Source organism: Talpa occidentalis, unplaced genomic scaffold (genome assembly GCF_014898055.3).
Source record: "Talpa occidentalis isolate TD23 unplaced genomic scaffold, MPIMG_talOcc4v2.1 talOcc4.12, whole genome shotgun sequence".
Taxonomy (NCBI): domain Eukaryota; kingdom Metazoa; phylum Chordata; class Mammalia; order Eulipotyphla; family Talpidae; genus Talpa; species Talpa occidentalis.
This window is the reverse complement of record NW_023601212.1, coordinates 74,462,955-74,484,020: the sequence shown is the minus strand read 5'-3', so window position 1 is coordinate 74,484,020 and position 21,066 is coordinate 74,462,955. Positions and strand designations below refer to the sequence as shown.

General features: G+C 44.0%; 1 protein-coding gene across 4 annotated transcripts in view; it reads right to left on the bottom strand.

Annotated features, from left to right (window-relative positions):
• The window catches only part of CALN1 (calneuron 1), a 394,265-nt gene that overhangs the window by 168,033 nt on the left and 205,166 nt on the right, over window positions 1-21,066 (bottom strand). For all 4 annotated transcript variants that reach the window (XM_054693580.1, XM_054693582.1, XM_037506791.2 and 1 more), the window contains exon 3: window positions 9,658-9,801. In XM_054693580.1, coding sequence (XP_054549555.1) covers window positions 9,658-9,801 — 144 coding nt within the window. The remainder of the gene's footprint in view (window positions 1-9,657; window positions 9,802-21,066) is intronic.

Sequence of the window (21,066 nt, the reverse complement as noted above, 5' to 3'; positions counted from 1 at the left end):
CAGAGACCAAACCAGTCCATCAATGAAGGAGCACAGAGGTATAAGACATGAAGGAATGGTAGAGACTGTGGTATCTGCCCCTGCTACTCAACTCTACCAAATTATTGCAATGAAGGAATGCAGGGCTTGCCAAATTCTCCAATATTTTAAGAGGAGCTAGAAATGCCAATTTTTAACATGAGATTTTCTGCTTTATAAAATGATGTGTGAGCCAAATAAAACATGGTTATGAGCTATATTTGGCTGGTAGGCTGCAAGTATGCAACTTCCGACATAAACTACTTACTTCGGCTTGAGTAGATTTCAATAATTTATATTTTTCCAGAAAGATCTCCATTTCTTGTAGTTGCTCAAATGCATCAGCACAAAATTGTATCAAATATTCCTTTTTAAAAGTTCCATATTTTTTTCATTTCTAGTTTTAATGGTATCTCTCATGTGCTATATTTGGTCAATTTATTACCTTCTTTAAAAAAGAATAAGCTCTTGGATTTTTTCATTAAATTGACATGGTTTTGGATTTTAATTTTTAAATTTTCTAGTGGGTAGAATTCTTATTCAAACTTGTTGTCAATTTCTGTAGTCAAAGAATGTACCTATAATATTTGTCCTTTGGAATTTAATTATGCTGTCTTTATGGCCTAACCCAGAGCCATGTTTTGTTAATGTTCCAATATTACTTAAAAAGAGGGCATTCTCCTTTTAAGGGTACAAAATTTGTATTACACAAACACACACACCTTCATATACACAGACATTCAATGTCATTCAAATTCTGCTACTTACTTTTATCTACTTGATCAATCTGAAAGGCATGTGTAAAATCTCCCTTAACAATTTTCCCATTACTCATAGTATTTCTAAAAGTTAATTCTGAGATAAAAATTTTGCAACAATGTGACCTTCTAATAAAAAAGAAAAAAAACAAATTAAATACTGAAGTCCTAATTAGTGTTCACTAAATATTTCCAGTTCATTTCCTTCTGGCCCTGGACTCAAAATATATTCCCACACCCCTTAATATTAGGCACAGCCATAGGATTTGCTTCAGCCAATGAGATGTGAATAGAAGTGTCAAAACTTTCAAGAGTCATCATGGGATTCACTCAGTCTCTTTGTCTTGTTATAGCTCTCATGAAAACACAGACATGATTTCCATCTCTCAAGACTCCTAAGTGAAGATAACAAAGAAGAAACACCCTACCAACCCACAGCAGACATACAGTGGGAGTGAGAACTCATATTTTGCAGTTATTAATGAAGCATAATTTAGCTTGTCTTTATTTAAAAAACAAACAAACAGAAAATCCACAAAAGGAAAAATGGATAACCAAAAAACATATGAAAAGTACTTCATTGCACTTCTAAGCTCAAACAAAATAAGCCTGCATATTTTGCTTTTGTACTAGTAATGATTTGATAAATAATACTCAACACCAGTTGGAGTGTTCTGAGATGAGAACTGTCATACATTCATTTTGTTAAACTTTGGCTGAGAGAAATATTACTTATTTATGAAGAATGTATTCAATGTATGAAGAATTTCAGCAGGCTCTTATCTTTCATATAATTTTCTCACTTCCAGGAACCCAGAATAATTTCTATTCAAGATGACACAGTATGTGGTAGCAAGAGGAAACCAATTTCCTAAGTGGGATTCTGAGATTGATTTGCTTATCTCTGATCTTAAGTGAAGTGCTCACCTTTTTTTTGCTAATGAAAAATGGGATATTGGTATCTATGCCATGCACTGGCATCATCATTAATTAAATGTTATCTGTGGGTTTCTGGGGATAAAATAATTACTGAAAGCAAGGCTTTGGAAGGCCCCTGGAGCGCCTATGTTTGACCTTTACAATAGCAATGATGACTGCAGAGACTAGGGGGTGGGGGAGCAGCCTCTGAGTGTCCTTGAAATAAAAATCAAGCTCAAACCGTGAAACTCTCAGTTCGGGTGATAGTCAGAGAACTAGAGTACTTCTGCTGTGTTCCCCCAAATCAGTTACTTCTTACAATGCAAAGAAGACCCCAAGTTTAAATGTGAGGTCTACTGAATTATAAGTTGTACCACCAGCTCATAAGTTTCTTATGTGAAATTTAGGGAACTAACTGGAAAGAAATTGGACCTGACACCTAAATGGGGACCTCTGGGTAGCCTCAGAAAATTGAATTCCCAAGTGTCCCTGACATCCTCTCTGGTATCTACATGAGGTCAGACAAGTTCAGCTTAAAGAACCTGGAGATCATGGAGACTTTTAATAAACAGAAATGAGGGAGCTGCCTTGGAGGGGATACCTATCTTCAAGATCTACTCCTCACAAAGTTTTACTTCGTCTAAACCCATGACTAGAATCAGATGAGTTTCAAGTCTATGAGCACAGTATGGAAGAACACAATAACCAGATGTTGTTAATTTATATCAGTGCAAACATGGGAGATAGGTAGAGCAATGGATTCCAGGGAGCTAAAACAAGGGGGACACAATGTAATATTGGCTGAGGATACTCTTATGGAAATGATACACATATCAGAAATGCTGTTATTATGTTGGCTAGAGTAGTTGGAAGTGACTTGAACAGTTTGGTCTGTAGCTGAAAGTGAGATTCAATGTGGTGAACTTGGTGAACTGTCAGTAAGATTAAGATAATATAGAGGCACAATATAGAGGAAGGAATTGCTTAGCAAGATAGGAATGTTGGCATGGATTTATCCAAACATCCACACTACTACCTATCCAAAGAAGAAGGACCTAAATTTCTTGCTTCTTGTTAAAGCAATGACAAGCCAAGACACAATTTTCAATTTACAAACTCTACTTAGGGTCAGGCTTGTATCATATGAACATAACCTGGAGGGTGGCTGGAGTTTTTCTCCAGCCAAAGGTGACTATGAAGTGTGTGTGTGTGTGTATGGTGTGTGTGTTCTGTTCAGTTGCTGTTTCAATATCCTTTTGTCACACTAAATGGCCTATGACCTTAAATTAGAAGAAGAGTAAGTATACAAGATACTTGGTGACAGTTTCAGATTCACATGCTACTTACTAGTAGAGTGACCTGGGCAAGTTACTTGAGACCTCTGGACTTCATTTTCCTCTTGTATAAAATGAGGCCCATAATAGTACCTATGACTACTGTGAGTACTAAGTAAGTTAATAAAGTAAGCGCTTGGAACGGTGCATGGCCCGTGGTGAAGATTCTGTGTGGGGCAGGTAGTTTTATTGTCACTCAGTGCTTTTAATGAGGGCATGGGGTGCGATATGTAAGTGTTAAATATCATTGGGTGATCCCAGTCAACATCTCAGGAAGACTAGCTAATAATTCATTAGCCTAGAATACAAAGTAGTTTGATGCCAACCATGCTTATTCACAAATGCAAACATTGGGAGAGATACTTTTCTGTAATAGCCCTTTATCAGAACTTCTGCTCTCTGAACTACTTTAATCCCATGCATTGAGTGACTGGCAGGAGATTGGGGAAGGGGTGCTGCACGTCCAAAGATCCTCAAGTGAGGAAACAAGGTGGGATTTGCTTCTGGGCTGTGAAATGTGTCTTAGACTAAGACCTCTCTAAGATGCCTATGAGCACCTGGGGCTCTTGTTAAAAAGGCAGATTCTGCATCAGCAGGTCCGGGGTGGGCCTGAGACTCAGCATTTTAAGCATGTTCCCAGGTGCTGATGATTCTGCAGTCCCCTGGGCCATGACTGGAGGATTGAGGAAGCCGAGGTCTCCATGTCTGTGAGCCCTTGAAGGGCTTCCTGCTTTCAGGCACTGAGCACAGAGTGCCTGCTACTCCATCAAATCCCCACAGGAAATGCTCCTTACCACCTTCCCAGCATCTACCCTCATGCTCATATCTAAAAGCTTGAAGATTTCTCTTTGGCTTTAGATTATTTCTTTTAACCAAAGTTCCTCCAGTTATATCAGCAGACATGCTATCTGGCACCTGATGGGATTTTTTTTAAAGATTTATTTATGCATGCAAGAGCTGGGGTATAGGCCAGAGGTGCAGGGGGTGAGAGGATTCACCAAAGATAGAGTTGGGAGCAGAGCAGGCAGATCTACTGAAATACACTGCTGAGGGGAGCAGTGGGCACAACAGGAGAGGTCTGCTGCGCCATGTGGGCAGCTCCCTGGTTGGCCGAGGATCCAACTCATGCTGTGCTGCAGAGGCTGCACATAGCTTCACAGTGCTGTGACTTAACCCCTTGTGCTGCCAAGGGGTTTTGAGCTGATGGGATTCTTAACGGATGCAGGTTCCTGGGCTCTAGGCCAGGATCCTACTTCTAACTAGTTGTTTAGCATACTTCCTGCACATTACTGTGCACTCAGGTGGAGAAACCTCTGCTTTAGGATAAAAGCCCCCACTGCTTCCACCTCACACAGACCTCTTTGGGCACCTTTCCTCACACACAGGAAAGAAGTACATGTTCAGGCTCACAAAACAGACACATGCCAGTCCCAGAGCATCAGATCCAGTGTCTGATGTGTCTGCGAAGTGTAAGTGAGAATCACTCAGAAGGAAGCCTAGACCCTTTTCTGCTTTAGGAAATCACAAGCAAAAACAGAAGAGTCACAACCACACCAGCAAACTGAAGCATCCAATACTTGTAATGAACGGGGAGTGAGTGAGAGGCTGAGGCAGACACATAGGCTAACAGCCTGGACACGGCTAGGTCTCTCCTGCGACTCTGGCCATAATTTTGTTCTCTGCAGTTCATTGATTTAGCTCAAAATGAACCAAAAGTAAATCCTGCCAACCATAAAAACAAGCAAGTTCAGACACAATGGACACTAGATAGATTCTTTTAAAACCAAACTAAATTGAATCAAATTCACCAACCAGGCAGTGGTGGGTGAACCTAAAAAAAAAAAAAAAAGTTGCAAACCTATTGAGAGATAAGAATTCATTTCAAAAACTCCAAATTTGCTGGAATTTCATGAGATGCAACAGTTTTGAGGAGCAGAAGGAAAATCAAGGAGGAAAAAGATAGGACACCCTTGGCATTTATTTCAAAGAGGGAATTTTGTTCTTTGCATGCAACAGAGGGGACACGGTGGCAGCTTAGAAGAGGAGGGATGTGCATGAGAAAATGTGAGCTGGACGCTGCAAGGGCCTTCAGCTGCTGAGGACCCCTCCTGGTTTGATCATTTCGGGAAATTATTTGCAAAGCTAGACAGATTCATTCCACAAAATCATCATGTGTGGTCAGTGAACCCATTAAAATATAGAAAGCAGTCAAAAATATCCCTTGGCTATTGAATCCACCAGGCCCTAATCCACAGTAAATGTGGCAGGAAGCTACAGGAGATGATGGAGCAGAAGGGAGCAGTTGGGGGACCACAGAGCCCACAGACACTTTCACATTCTCAACACACTTCCATAAAAGATTGAAGTTTTGGGTGACTATTACATCACTTCTTCCAAAGATGCTTCATAACTAGTAAGTACTGTGATGCATTAGAGAGAAGTTGATCTCCAATTTGCATGAAGTTGGACCCTGAGCTTAAAACCTACAGGAGTCTACCAAAGATGCCAGGCTTCAAGAATCCGGGTGAAGGGTAAGTACTGGTTTAAAAAAAAAAAAAAAAAGCATCTATAAAAAGGTGAATCCTGGTCTCTACCTGATGTCAAACTGTTTACCTGTGCTGTAGAGGCTGATGAAAGAAAAGTGGGAGAGTGAGCACCAAGGGATGCAGAATGGAGTTTTAAAGTTTCAATAAAAAACCTCGGCAGACTTAGTCAAGGAGGAAGCCTACACATTGGGCAGGAGTATTTTGGTTTTCCACTTTAATCTAGCATTTCAGCCCATGAGGTGTGCACGCACACAGGAACACAGAGTCAGTCCCAGAAGTTGAAAGCAAATTGGCCACGGGCCAGAAGAGCATTCCCAGACCCTGCTGCCTCTCTTCCACTGTATGTTAAGGAAAACTAGTTCCTCACACAGACTGGAACTGTCTGGCTCCTGCAGGCTGTGTTCAGGAAATCCAGGCGAGTTCCCTAATCCAGGGAGGTTACTGTTACATGTGTAGCCAGCAAGGCACCCCACTCCCAGGGAACCACCTAATGAAAGCCTCCTGTGTCGACTTAGGTTGCACAGACACACTTAGGCTAATTCCAGCTGGGCCTCATGCCCAAGGTATGACTTCACCATCAGGCAAACCGGCAGGGACCCCAAAAGGAAAAGATTGGTGTGTGTGCCAGACCCACTCTTAATCGTGGCCAGCTGGGATGGATGGAGGCACTGCCACCTCTCCTGTCCCAGGACCCCAGGGACCAGGGACTGTGGGCCAGGAGGTACAGAATCCTAATTTGCAGCCCAAACACTCTTTTTTTTTTTTTTTTTACATCATCCCCATAAAAATCTTTGCTATTCCACAAGTAAGCTTAATTAGGTAGGACCAAATCTCTGTGGAGGATCCCCAGTTGCAGAAGTCAGGAAGGATATAATTAGAATCTGACTTTTTAAAAACAGAACAGCTCAAAAGACCCCATTAAGAGAAAGACACACTGCAAAACAGTCCACCCATATCCACAACTCAGTGCCCCGGAAATTTTACTCTCCAGCATCATTTACAAAACACTTAAAGGCACGCATTTCGGTCTCAGACTGGGCGTTTTTCACCTAGCTCTTTCCACACTTAGGCACTTAATAAACTGCATCAAGCACTGTGCCTACACTGCTTCATTGCTGTCATATGTTCTGGATTAAATCTTTGTAGCCAACACAACAAAACTTCAAGGCAGCTGCACTTCAAAGATAAATAAATGTTTTTACCTGGTGGGGTCACCGTGAAATAGCTGATGACTTGGGCTTTTGTTGAAGAAACTAGTAGAGATTCTCTACAGGATTTGCTTGTAAGCTGTGCCTTTAGCATTGGTAGCTGAGTATGGAAAGATGCAAATAAATTGATGAAACTTGAAGTCTCTCAAACTGTATCCCAGATGGAAATTTTGCCTGCATCCTGATGAGTCCCCTGAATAACACCCATCACCAAAGATCCTTTGGGACTCCAAGTCCTCCTGGCTTGGGGACGATTTGCAAGCACATAAGAATGTGGCAGGAGCCAAGGTCAAAGAGTAAATATGCAATGACCCGGGATGGGCTTTGATGAGGACCCTGAAAGCTCATAGGCGTTACTCTCCCACAACAGTCCCAGCTCATTTTCATTAAATGATGCTAATTCCATTTGCTTCTAGCCCATTTAACTAGGTCTTATTACAGGAGTTTTGGAAGAATCAAGTGCCCAGAATTTTCTGAGTTCCATAAACAGAGATATAGAGTAAGACTTTTATTATTTTAAGGAGGAAATTTTTTTCCTGGAAATGTATCTCTGAAATGGGATTCTATTGAATCTGATTTGCTCTAGAAGGGGTGCCAGCTTCAGAAAGACCTCTAAAATACAAAGCAAGGTCAAGTCAGGCTGCATGGACATGGTGGTCACAAGAAATCAAAACAGTCAGGACAGGCTGGGATCGCCCCTACAACTGAGCATACCTGCAACAACATCTCTGTTCTAAGCCAGGGAATAAGTATCCACAGCCGCACTTAGTGGCTGGCCTTGGGGTGTATTCACCCTATAGTAACCCTTACCATCCTCCCAACAAGTCGAGCAAGAGAACAAGAGGGAACTGTGTTCTTTCAGTGAGTCTGCAGGCCAAGCCATCCCCCTCCCATGACCTTGATCTATTCCCAAAAACCCTTCTTCCCCACAATTCTCTATTTCTTTCAGTTGGTCTGTTCTTCATGCTCTATCCGAGACCCCTAAGCCCACCACTCTGGACCCCCTATACTTGCAATCAATCTGCTTTTCAAAGGGGGTATGTATGTTAAAAAAATAAATGAGTAAGAAAGCTCCTTCCTGGGCCTTTAGTCAAGGCAGAATCTAAATATTAGGAGGGTCACAACCAGGTTGGATAGACTCTTAGGTTTTCACAGAAGGAAAGAACTTGAAAGATTATCTAAGGCGGTCATTCTTCAGAATTTAAGTGTAGGGAAATCCTTTCCCCAGTGACGTTGTATGTAGAAATGCAGTATATAAGACAGAGGAAAAAAACATGCTGTTATATCCAAATTATGGAATATGATTGGGTCATTAAAAAAAAAAGATGAAATAGTGATCTGTGCTGTAATCCACAAAGAACCCTACAAACATGATATGTAAATGAAGTGAGTCATAAAGGGCTGCCTACCATGTGATCCTGGTTATGTGACGAGACCAGAATAGGCAAAGCCATAGAGTCAGGAAGTAGATTAGTGGTTGCCTAGGACTTAGCGTTAGAGGGGCTGGAGGTGATGGCTCACAGGTCCAGGATCTATTTTTGGATTGGTGAAAATGCTCTAAAATTGATCATTGGGGCCTCCCTAGTGGTGCAAGGGGTTAAGACATAGCCTATGAAGCTATCCGCAGCCACTGCAGCATGAGTTCGATCCCTGGCCAGGGAGATACCCACATGGTGCAGCAGACCTCTCCTGTCTCGCCTCCTGCTCCCATCAGCAATGTATTTCAGTCAATTTGCCTGTTCTGCTCCCCACTCTGTCTCTGGTGAATCTTTTCACCCCCTGCATAAATCTTTTAAAAATAAATAAAATTGATTATAGCACTAGTTACACAGATTCATGAATACATAAAGATCATTGGATTGTACAGGTTAAATGCATGGATTTTTATATATATTTATACATGTGTGTGTGTGTGTGTGTGTGTGTGTGTATGAAACATCATTCTTCCTTTTTGTACACTGTGTGCTTTCTCCTCTCAGGTTAGTCCCCAAAAAATTCCCACCACCAGTTCACCCCTCACTATAGTCCCTTGTGCTCTTCCCTCCCCTGTTTGTTTTTTTTTTTATTTTTTGCATACAAGAGCTGGGGTACAGGCCAGAGGTGTGGGGGGTGAGAATTCACCAGAGACAGAGTGGGGAACAGAACAGGCAGACTGACTGAAATACACTGCTGAGGGGAGCAGCAGGAGAGTCAGGAGAGGTCTGCTGCACCATATGGGTTTCTCCCTGGCTGGCCGGGGATTGCATGTTGCAAAGGTTGCAGATTGCTTCATAGGTTGTGTCTTAACCCTTGCACCACCAGGGAGGCCCTTCCTCCCATTTTGATCCCTCTCCCTCCCCTTCCCCTGCAGAATGTCTCTAATTTACAGTTGTCTGTTAATTTTGTTTTTGAATTTATTATGATTGTAATTTTTCCTGATCCCTTATTTGGTTCCCGACATTCCTCCTATAAGTAAAATCATCCAGTATTTTTCTTTTTCTTTCTGGCTTATTTCACTGAGCATAATTCCTTCCAGCTCCACCCACATTGCTGCGAATGGCATGAGTTTATCTTTTTGATTGCTAAGTAATATTCCTATATGGCTGGATTTTGTGCGTGAATTCTGTCTCAATAAAGCTGTATTTTGTTTTGTTTTTTAAAGGACTTTTCAGCAATCTGGACTTTCCTCCCCCTGATAGCACCAGAAGCACCTATGCAGTCCCCCGGAAACCTATGGAGTGTTGTTTGAAAAACCGTCATCTACTCCAAATTTCCACTCCTCAAAAATAAACTGAGACACGAGCCTATGTCTTGTGATCCCAAATATCTGCCTAAACCTAAGGTCTCACTGATGAGCCAGGGTTCATTCCAGGGGGACACTGCCAGGGGAGCTCACCGTCCATGTCCAGGCGCTGCATGATGATGGCCAGCTCCACCTCACTCGGCATGTACCCCAAAGAACGCATGGCCATTCCCAGCTCCTGCTTGGAGATGAAGCCATTCCCATCTCGGTCCAGAACCCGAAAGGCCTCTCGGATTTCTATAAGAGAAAAGCAAAAAAGTCCAATGGTCACATGACTTGGCTTATTGCCCAGAAATGATTGGTGATTGTCTACTGAAAATTCCTAACTGTGTGACAGTACACATCAACACCCTTCCATCAGGTAAAAGTGACCTGGAGAGTGACCAAAGAAAAGAAAGAAAAGGAAAAAGAGGGTAAAAGGGAAGAAAACAAAAGGAAGGGGAGAAAGAAGGGCAGAAAGGGGAAGGAGAGAAAGGGTGGGAAAGCAAAGAGAGGGGAGGAAAAGGAAAAAAAGAAAGACAGCTTTGGAAGGAGGCGATAACTGGCTCTGAGCACCTAAGCCACATGGCAGGCACACAGCTAGACAGTGTCCCGGCAGAGAACCGTGTTCACCAAGGACACTTCCTAAGCCAGGATGAGGATTAGGTTTCAGCTGCAAGAAGAAAGCTGCCTCTTAATTTCAGCCATGACGAGGCAAGGAGAATGAGATTCCCCTTTGCAGATAGATATATATATTTCATCTCCCCGTTGCTGCAGGAGCTGTGTGGAAAACTTCTTCAACCTCATAGGAGGACAGGAGTAAAGTGTCCTGCTGGTTTTATTTCATTCTTCTAATTTACAGTTGTTTTATGGCTATAAACAACCTCAGATCGATAAGAGTGTCATAGGAGTCCAAAAGACATCTTTAATCACATTCTCTCAGGGCCAGCAGGGAATTTGACTCTGCTATCAAAAAGACCATTTCACTCGGCAGGTGATGCCCATCCTCTTTGGCAACCACAGCTGCTCTGCTTTTCCCCAATCCCCACCCTCCAGAGCACCCCTCCCACATGTTAGTCCCAGACTGGCTGAGCAATTTCCAAATCCACTGTGCCTCTGCTATGCATGACGGGGAATTCTAGATCCATCTGAAGATGAGCGATCCACTAATCGTATCTGAGCACAGACTTGGCCAGGTTTGATTTTTCATCAATAAACCTGGCGTAATCCCAGGTATGGCAGTTGCCAGCATCCATCATGCCAATCAATGAGTATTGGCTGCCTCTACCAGAGGAGCACAGTAGTTAGCAGAAAATGAGGCCCATTCACCAGGCCCATGGTTCTCCTGCACAGCTGTACACGCCAGTTGGGAAAGTAAGATTCACACAGAAATTTATAGGAATGCTGCAAACTAATATGGGACACTGGGCTTCTAAATATCAGACTATTCTCCCACAAACACCTTGAACCACATCCTTTCTCAAATAGGCTTTTCTCTTTCCTATTTGTGTTACCCTCCCGTGGTTATCACCTCCTAAGGTATAAATCACTAGAAATTTGGTGGTGGCTTAAAATCTGAAATCGGTATCACTACATCAAAACTGAGGTGTGGACAGGACCACACTTGCCCCAGAAGCTTTAGGGCAAAATCTGTTCCTTGAATCTTCCTACTTCTGGGTTGCCGGCATTCCTTGGCTTGTGACTGTCTCACTCTGCCTCTGTGCTCACACTCTTCCTTCCCTTCTGTGACCTACCTCTGCCTCCCTCTTGTAAGGACACTTGTGATTGCACTGCATGACCATGCAGTTGTTCCAGGATAATCTCCCCATCAGAAGATGCTTCACTTAGTCACATTAGCAAAGACCCTTTTTTAAAGGCAAGAAGCCTCAGGAATTGGGGCCTGATAAGTTTAGGAGCCATTTTTCAGACTACTACACTATTCTACCAGTTCTTCCACCTGGAACCCCTCTCTTACCTCTTTACCTGTCCAAATCACAAAAGAGCACGTCAAATCACACAAAAACATTATTGCTCACAGTAGCCACAGTCCTGTCCCTTTCTGCTAACTGTTCAGCAGGCCACTCAGGCCTGTCACGTGACCTTAGCACCACAACTGGGACAAAAACTGTGGCTTCTCTGAGCTGCAAGCTCCTCATACACTTTATTCATCTTTGCATGTTCCCAGAGGCACCAGATAGACAGCTGTTCAATGGATAATGGGCCTGAATAAATAAGGATCATGTATTAGTAGAAAATTCATTATCAGTACTAATTCAGTACATGGAAAGCCTTCTGTGAATAAATCTGGGCTCCAGCAAAAAAAAAAAAAAAAGACCAGCCCGTGAGCCGGGACCCTAGCCAGGCGGGTTAACTAGTTAGGTCTGCAGCCAAACCCCAAGGCCTCGTGTGTTCATGTGTAAAATGAGCTGGGTTGGCCACGAGGATCCCCACGGTCCTTCCAGTCCGCCTTTCATGGATCCATAGACATTGTTAAAGTGTTTAAGAGAAGAACAGGAAATCTGTGTTCTCTTTCATACCCTATAAATCTGCTATTCAAATGCCCCTCTTTTTTCCATTGACGATATAGAAAAAATTTTAGTCCAGTCCAAATTCTGAATCAAGGGGTTTGTCTGTACTTTTCAGCTTTTGCCATTAACAAAACATGCCCAAGATGCCCTAAAGTAGCCATATGTTTCCTAGCATGTCCAGGTGGCCTGTAAAGGGCTGGGAGCTGATGCTCAGCTTGAAGCCATGGCACACAGAGACCAAGGACAGCAGAGCAGGGACCACAGCCCCTAGACACCAAAGGTGGGAGGATGCAAGGGTAGGGTCTCCTGAGGTGCAAGTCAGCCCACATGGAAGTCAGTTTGTCATCTGGCTCTGCAACCCAGAGTAGGCATCCCCCTCAGTCTTCATTTCCCCATCTGAAAAATGGGTTAGGTTGGATCCCCTTCCAGCCTCTACAACAGGTTTTATATCAGAGCTGACATACACCTTGCAAGGCCCCAAGATGCCAGGGGGGGCAGCTGGTAGCCAGCTGCAGTCAGCACCCTGCCCCTTGTTCTCTGGACCACTGCATTTCCAGGCATATCAATCGACCTCCTCTATCTCTGACTTAATCTTGAACTCCCTGTGAAGTCACCATCAGTCAGCAAGTGGGTCGTCTCCTGTTGACAGTGCGCTGCCTCATTCCTGAGGTGTGCCTGCCATGTCTAGATCTTAGAAACCTGTATCTTTATGCAGACACCCCCGGAGGGACCTGGCTGGGGGGTGTTTGAGAACTTGGCCTGGAAATGAGAGCCTGGGCAGGCCTGCCTCCCAACCGCCCTCCTGACTGCTAGATCCCATCTGAGCTGCCTCACACTTGGGCTACTGGACTTGGCATGTGAGCCCTCAGGCGAGGGTCACCCCAGAGCAGCCCCACTGTGAAGGGAACATGTTCCTTTGAGGCCTCAAGCCCCCATGGTTTCTGTGACTGCAGCATGGAAAGAGGATGGTCCTGTTCCAGCCCAAGACTGGGCAGGTGAGGTCAGCTCAGAGTCTGTTTTCTGAGGCCCCAGATAAACAGGACAAAGTTGTCCTTCTCTGCATAGACTATCTCCTGGATCCCAGGCAGAGAGAGTGAGTGAGTGAGTGTGTGTGTGTGTGGGGGGGGGGGGGTTGTCTATAGAGGCAGACAAAGCTCACTAACTTCATTTTCTTTCAAAATAGCAGAGAGAAAAATGAAAGTCCAAAACTAAAAATCCATAATGGGAGCCTCTGGAGATTCAATCTTTTCAGGGTAGGGAAAGCCCAGGCAAATGAGAAGTTTATTAGAAGGAAATGGGTCTTGCAGTATGAGACATGTGATGTGTGCCTCATTTTATTTTTAATAGCAGAACAGAGTGTGAGAAATATGCCCATAAAACCAGCGGAGACATGGGGGCAGGTTGGATCCCTCTGCCTCTGGCTACGGGCAACCTGCTCACAGCGTGAAGGGACTCTGGCCACTTTCCACATCCTTGGGAAGTGGGGAGCCGGATTAAGTTTGCAGGAACAATCCAGTAATGCAGTGTGCTTTTCACTAGAATTTATCCGCTTTGGACTGGAGTCTCCTGTGCTTCAGAGTTAGGTAAGTAAGCTATGCCTGGGTCTTAAAGCTCACTCTGTCTCACACAACACGTGCCCATCAGGCCCCAGCATGGCCACTCCATCCCCTCCAAGATGCTTTTGCAGGCACAGAGGGGGTGTCCGTCATGATAAGAGGAGCCTGTGCAACTCTCATCATATGACGTATGAACAGAGACAAGGTGAGATGCATCTTCTGGAGGAAGGAATCCACTCCTTGCATATGGAATCTCCCAGAACCAATATCTGCATTCCCACAGGGATCTGTGGCTTTCCTGGCTGGACTAACGCTGATGTTTTGGAGCCAAACAAGGCCTGCGGTAGGGAGGAACCTGCTTTAAAGCCCAAGAGATTTACTGCTAGTTATACCAGCAACTCCATTTTTAAAAAATATATATATCCATAGCTACAACTAGTACGGTCTGTGTCAAGATCCAATACCCTCTGAGAGTTAGACTGAGGTGCTAAGATACTCCCCCTGGGGACATTGTCAATTTCGGCCAGGAACAATGGCAAAGTCAGGCCTGTCACACAGAACACACTCATGTTTCAGGCCACCCAAACAGCATGTGCATCAGATGAAATCCAGACACCAGCCAGAGTCAATGATCATTGGCTAATGCTCTGGCTTTAAAGAATCAGCTGAAGTTCACAGTGCTAATTTGCAATCTCAAGTTAGTAATAAAAACCAGTTTTTCCCTACCTCAATCCCTGTTGGATGGGAAATCTGTTTATTTGTCACAAAATGTATCTTTAGGAAGACTGGATTTTAACTCAAATTTGACACCTGTATTAATGAATAAGATGCATTCTGTCGATATATGTCATTGAGAAGTTGTCATGGAGACAGACACAGTTCAAGCAAAGCCAGGTAAGGCAATTATTAATACCAACACAGATGCACCAGAAAACATAAGATACAAAGCTGGAGGTCAGAGAAATAGGGAAGGAGCAAAGCCAATGACAAAAGAGATTTAAAAGGGTTTTCACCTTTTCTATGAAAAGCAACCAATGACTTTTTAGAGATGATTAACACTATCATTCATTCCATGAAGAGCTGCAGTTTCCATATTATATGCCAAATGGTGCAATAGGAGAGAAAGATAGCAAAAGAAACTTTCCAGACTGTAAGAAGCTTCTATTCTAATTTGAGAGACAGAGAAGTGACCAGATAGTCATAAGAGATGTGCAATAATGCCAGTCTACACAAAAACCCATGAAGGCCTTCCATGTGACAGAGACAACTCTCTGAAGAATTGTCAGGTGGTCACGCTGGAATCCTTTGCACTGCAAGGCCATGAAGAGAAGGGAAAGGAGGCAGAGTGGGGAGAATGTGTCAAGATAGACATGTCCAAATATGTCTACTGCATGGTGGACACGGAAACAGAGAAGAGGGCTGAGAAGTGCATCAGGACAAGATTGCAAAGGGACACTGGAGCCAACTGGGCTTTACCCCATAAACCAGGTGTTGGCAAATGATGGCGAGTGCTCAAATGTGGCCCACCGGCTTCATTTGTAAATAAAGTTTTATTGGAACAATACCATGCTCATTCATTTACATATTATCGCTATTATCCAGTGCTCCTGTACACTACCAATAGAATGGTGCAATTGAAATGGGGACAATATGACCCAAAAAATCTAAAATATTTATATCTGGCCTTTATAGATAAGTGAACCCTTGCTGTAGGCCACAGGGAGCTCTCAGTGGTTTTAAATATTTGTTAAAAGGATTTTTTCTTTTAAACATCAATCTGGAGAAAAAGAGGGCCCCACCTAGAGGCTGTTACTGAGTCCAAGGGAAATTGACAAAGCTGGCACTAAGCAACATGGTGTTGGAAGTGGGGAGAAGGGGTCAAGTGACTTTCCTGAGTGGCGAGTGTTCAGGGATGGCTCAGAGGCCTGGAAGAGGCAGGACATAAGGACAAATTGGAATTTCTAGTTTGCGTGATGGGATGAGTAGTGATGACATTAACTGAGAGAGAATTCAGGAGCCAGCAGATTTTGGGGAGGTCAGGGGAGTGCTGGTTTTGTCACTCACAGTCCAGGGCCCAGAGAGATAGCTGGTGGTCACATCTGGAGAACAGTGGAAACAGGTGGCTTAAGTTTGTCAAAGATGATACTGAGAATACAATGAGCAGGAAAACTGGGGATAGAATGACCATAATTGCATAAAGTGCTGGTTCAACCCCAGTGTGGGTTTTAGTGGGAATGAGTTCCAATTTAATTATAATCAATCAGTCTGCAAATACAACTAATTGGTTTCAGTAATTAGGGAACACAGAGGTGAGAGCTCAGACAGCAAGGGGGACAGGGCTCTCCAAGAGGAGGGAAACGAGCTGGGAGGGGTTGGGCAGAGAACACGAACCTAGAAGATGCCCCACATTTAATAATTCAGTGGGGACAGACCACATAGAGGGAGATGGCTGGGGGAACAGTGCTACTTCAAATATTCTTTTTTTTTGTTTGTTTCACTTTGTTTTTTTTAAAGATTTATTTATTTATTCATACAAGCACTAGATACAGTCAGAAGCGCGGGAGGGTAAGAGAATTCACCAGAGCCAGAGCGGGGAGCAGAGCAGGCAGACTGACGAAATACACTGCTGAGGGGAGCAGCTGGCACGGCAGGAGAGGTCTGCGCGCCATGGGGGACCCTCGCCTGGTGGCCGGGGATGGAACTGGCGCTGCAGAGGCTGCAGGCAGCTTCGCAGCCCAGCGCTCCACTGCTGCACCACCAGGGGAGGCCCCAAATATTCATTTTTTTACCTGGCTGTTATTTTCTTGGTATCCTTTGAAAAGCATAAAGGGATTCCCATCCCAGGTTACTTAAGGTGTAACTGCATCCACTTCAACAAATGCTCATTTATTGTGCTTCCTCCACCGACCCAGGCCTGTGACGAACGTGAGGGGGTGCAGAATATGCCACCCCAAAATATACCACCTTGGCATGAGGAGTGTTTTGAGCTGAAGGCAATCAAGACCCAGCAGACTCACAGAAAACTTTTGCCTCTGCCTTACTTCCTAACTGAATAGGGGGCCTGGGCTGTTCCAGAAAGAGGCTAGGCTACCAATATTACCAGAGATAAATTTTGACATCAGAAAGACTGATCCACCAGGCAGACAAACATTAGTTTAAAATACGTTAGCTCTCTCCTCTTCCTGTGAATTGTCTTCCTCCCTTTGGAAGCCCTAGACCCTTCTTAGCTCAGGAGGGCATATAAGCCTCAACTGCCCGACCACTGGAGTCCCATGTTTTTGTGGGACTCCTGTACATATGTAATGAAATTTGTTTTTCTCCTGTTAATCTGCCTTATGTCAATTTATTATCAGACCAGTCAGAGAACCTAGAGGGGAAGAGGGGAAATTTTTTCCTCCCCAAGAAATACTATATTGGGACACAAAAGAGCCACATTATATGGGGTCCCAACCCCAAGACATTTCCTGTATTTATTTGTTTGTTTCAATAGTGATGCTTCACAGAAGATTTTAGGAGACTTGAAAAATTAAAAATCTAACTGAGAAAAAAAGTCAAATGACAGGAGTTTGAGGAGAGCAAATGAAACAGGAAACATCCAGAGGCGTGGGGGAGGGGCAGGACAGGGCTGCATTCAAGAATCAGGGGCCTTGCTGGGAGCTGAGGGCACCTGGTGGAGGTACCTGCAGAAGGGCATGGCTGCACCTGTGGTCTCGACTTAGACTCCAGGGCTGATGGGGCTCCTGTGAAGCCCCCAGCCCAGACACACCGGCAGGCACAGTTAACCCTGGGAGCAGGCAAGGGGCAGCATGGGAGAAGCAGTGCAAAGGCCCAGTGCTCTAGGCTGGCAGGTCAGTGACATGATTTTCATGCTGTGTATCATCAGTGTCCCTGTGCTCCTGACCTTTGTCATTACCTCATGGCCCAAAGCACACCTTGAATTTAGAAATAAACTCAACTCCCCCTAGCTAGCATGCTGAAGGAAAAGCATTTCAATAACTTATTAGGTGGTGAATTATACAAAGTGTAAGTATCTCAGGTCATGAAAAACAAATATTTCTTTCCTCAGCTAGGGTGGCATAAGGCAGTCAAAAACCTAGGGGCATTTGTAATGGATTTAGGAGCTAGAACAGAGTTAATCTGTCTGCAAACTTTTTACACTTCCACAGATTAAGCTGAACTGATTTTAGCATGCCAGGTAGGTTAAAATTAATGGAAAATTCCCCAACAGGAAAAGAACAAAGCAAATTAGAACAGAAACTAACAATGATGAAAGCCCATCTGGTTGGGGAGCCCTGTGATGGGACCCCCTGCTCCCGGCTAGAAGAACTATGAAATTAGATTGAATATGCATGAGAAAGAGATTCACTGGACGATGTCCACACAAAAACTGAAACGGTGATGAGTGAAAAGAGAAAAGTAGGGCGTTTAGCAAGGCAAGGTGAAAGTTCTCTGTCTTGAGGGGTTCCAGACCCTACTTCTGGGATGGAGTCAGGTCCCTCAAAAGTCCAGAGCTAACCCTCCACAGGAATGCTACATTTTCTAAGTTATACATTAATTTACGTTTCTTATGAAAAATGTCCCAGAAGTATATATTAAAAATTTATAATTCACTAGTCATTGGTAACATATTAGGAAGTTTTATTCTATACACTTTAATGAACAAATATTCTTAATTAAATTGGGATCATGCTTGCTCTATAGCTTTCTATCATTTTTTTCATTGAACACCTTATCACTGTCAACTTTCCATATTGTTAACTAGTCTTTAGGATATCAATTTCATGGCTACGTAGTTTTCTGTAAGATGGCTAATAAAAAATTCATTTAACTGAACCCCAGCATGGGGCTTTTAAATCGCTTCCAATTTTGAATAATTCTGCAATGGAAATCTTTGAACATAAGATGTTCGGAAATGATGATCATTTCCTAAAGATGATATCCTAGGAATGGGATGCATGGAAGGGTAAGAATATTTTCAAGGCACTTAATACATACTCCAAATTGTCCTCCATGATGTGTTTCTGCTCAAAACAGTCCTGACATCAAATGTGTAGGTGTTTCCCCCACACCAACTAATTCTCCAGATCCTCCAATGTCATCTGGGTATCCTACACTTCCATCCTATTGAGACACTAACTAGTATCAGATATTATTTCAAAGCCCCAGTTAAGGGCTCAGGTCCACAAAAGACACCAGTCACAAATCTGGGCCACCTGCTCTCCTGACCAACAAACTATAAAGTCAGGGGTCCCCACAACCTGCTTCCTGGATTTGATAATTTGCTAGAATGGCTCACAGAACTCAGGAACGTTTATTTTCCCACTAATTGTAAAGAATAAAAACCAGGAACAACCAAATGGAAGGGAAGCAGAGAGCAAGCTATGGTGGTGGGGGCGGTTGGCAGGACCTCCACACAGCAGCCTCATGTGTTCACCACCCCAGAAGCTCTCAACCCCATCCCATTATTCAGGGATTTTTATGGAAGCTTCATGACATAGCATAGTTGATTAAATCATTACCCATTGGTGACTGACTCAATTTCCAGCCTCTTTCCCCTCCTTGGGAGGATGGGAAGTGCGGCTAAAAGTTATAGCCCTCTAGTCATGTCTATGTCTATGGTCAACCCAGCCCCCATTCCAGCCACCCCATGAACACACAAAGCACACTCTAGGTACCCCAGAGCTTTCTTGGGCTTCAGAAGCTCTGTGCTGGCACCAGGGAAGAAACCAGATATGTACCTTCTACCCAGCTATCACTTTGGCTTCAGTTTCCAAAGTTCCAGATGATTTCAAAGGGCAGCTTCAAGGAAGGGTAGACAGTTCAGAAAAAGACCTGCAGTGTCATCACGGAAGGCTGTGTGGCCTCCCACTCAGCACAGGCCTGGCCAGGAGGAAGTAAACAGGCCGCACACCACAGCTGAGGTGAGGGAGCTGAGGCTAGGAGAGGGGTGAAGGGAGAGGGAGTCATCTAATGAGGGAGGAGGGCAGGTGGAGGGGAGAGTGGGGAGTGAGATGGGGTTGCCTCCAGGTCAGGATGCTGTGTAGGAAGTGAGGGACTATCATCTAGTAGACCAGACAGTATCATGGGAAAGTCTGACACCTGTTCACAAAAGAATTCATTTCTCACATGGCAATAAGCATAATCTTAGGAAAACAAGGCTATCAGCCCAAGACAGAAAGTGGGCATTGTATTATTGGACACCTAAGACAATAGTGCATGCATCTGCAAGAGGCAAACTGAGTGGAATTTATCTGTGAACAACATGGTAATAATCAATATAATTAATTTTTCGTTAAGTCATACTGTTCCTAAGCTATAAACATTAATATCCTGAAATCAGAGAATAATCAACAGCTGAGAAAACAAAATCATTTGGTGGACTTAACACCAATATGGAGGCCAAAAGGACAAAATCCAAGTTTCAGAAATAAATCAGAAACAAACTGGAGAGTCGGGGGAGTCCTCGGGCAGGGCCCACACCCGGTTCTCCTCTCTGGGGCCTTGGGGCTCTTCCCCAAAAGCTAAATTTATCTTCAGATTATTCAATTCAAGTCAATACAAATATTTTATGTGCACCTGTTATGTGTCCGGTGCTGGGGACCAGGTCCCAGGAGGTTCCAGTTATGAACACACACCAGCAGGGAGAGCATCAACACTGAGCATGAGGTGAAGAGAGCACACATCCTTTCTCTGCCCTCACAGAGGATTGATCTAGATTATTCTGGAAACTCTAAATGATTACTCTATAGACTTCTGGAATCTCTCTAAGACTGGAAACAGAAAGAACTTTATAACCGAAGATTAACAACTAAGTCCAAGAAAACATGAGAGCCTCTTTGGTTTGTTTTCAATTGGGGAAACACTACTTTTAAAGGCCATACCAAGGCCTCCCCTGGTGGCGCAGCGGTTGAGCGCTGGGCTGCGAAACTGCCCACAGCCTCTGCAGCGCCGGTTCCATCCCCAGCCGCCAGCGAGGGTCCCACATGGCACGACGGATCTCTCCTGCCATGTCTGCTGCTCCCCTCAGCAGTGCATTTCTTCATCAGTCTGCCTGTTCTGTTCCCTGCTCCGGCTCTGGTGAATTCTCTCACCCTCCCGCGCTTCTGACTGTACCCAGTGCTTGTATAAATAAATAAATAAATCTTTAAAGGCTATACCACTTTGCTTTGACGGATTCTGCCAGTCCAGGCAAAGGAAGAAGAGTCCATGCAGCCCAGCACATGGCATTGAAATAGAGTCAGCCTGGGATTCACTCTGAGATGGACTCTGCCTTACTGTGTGACCCAGATGCTTCTACCCACCCCTTGGTAAGAGGAACTACAAGGAAGGTCAGAACCCAGCCCACCCTTTAAAGAATTCAACAAAGAGAGAACAAGTCTGTGGAAATTTCACATCGGGTTATTAAAGTTGATGCCTCACATGTACTTCCTCTCCAGGGA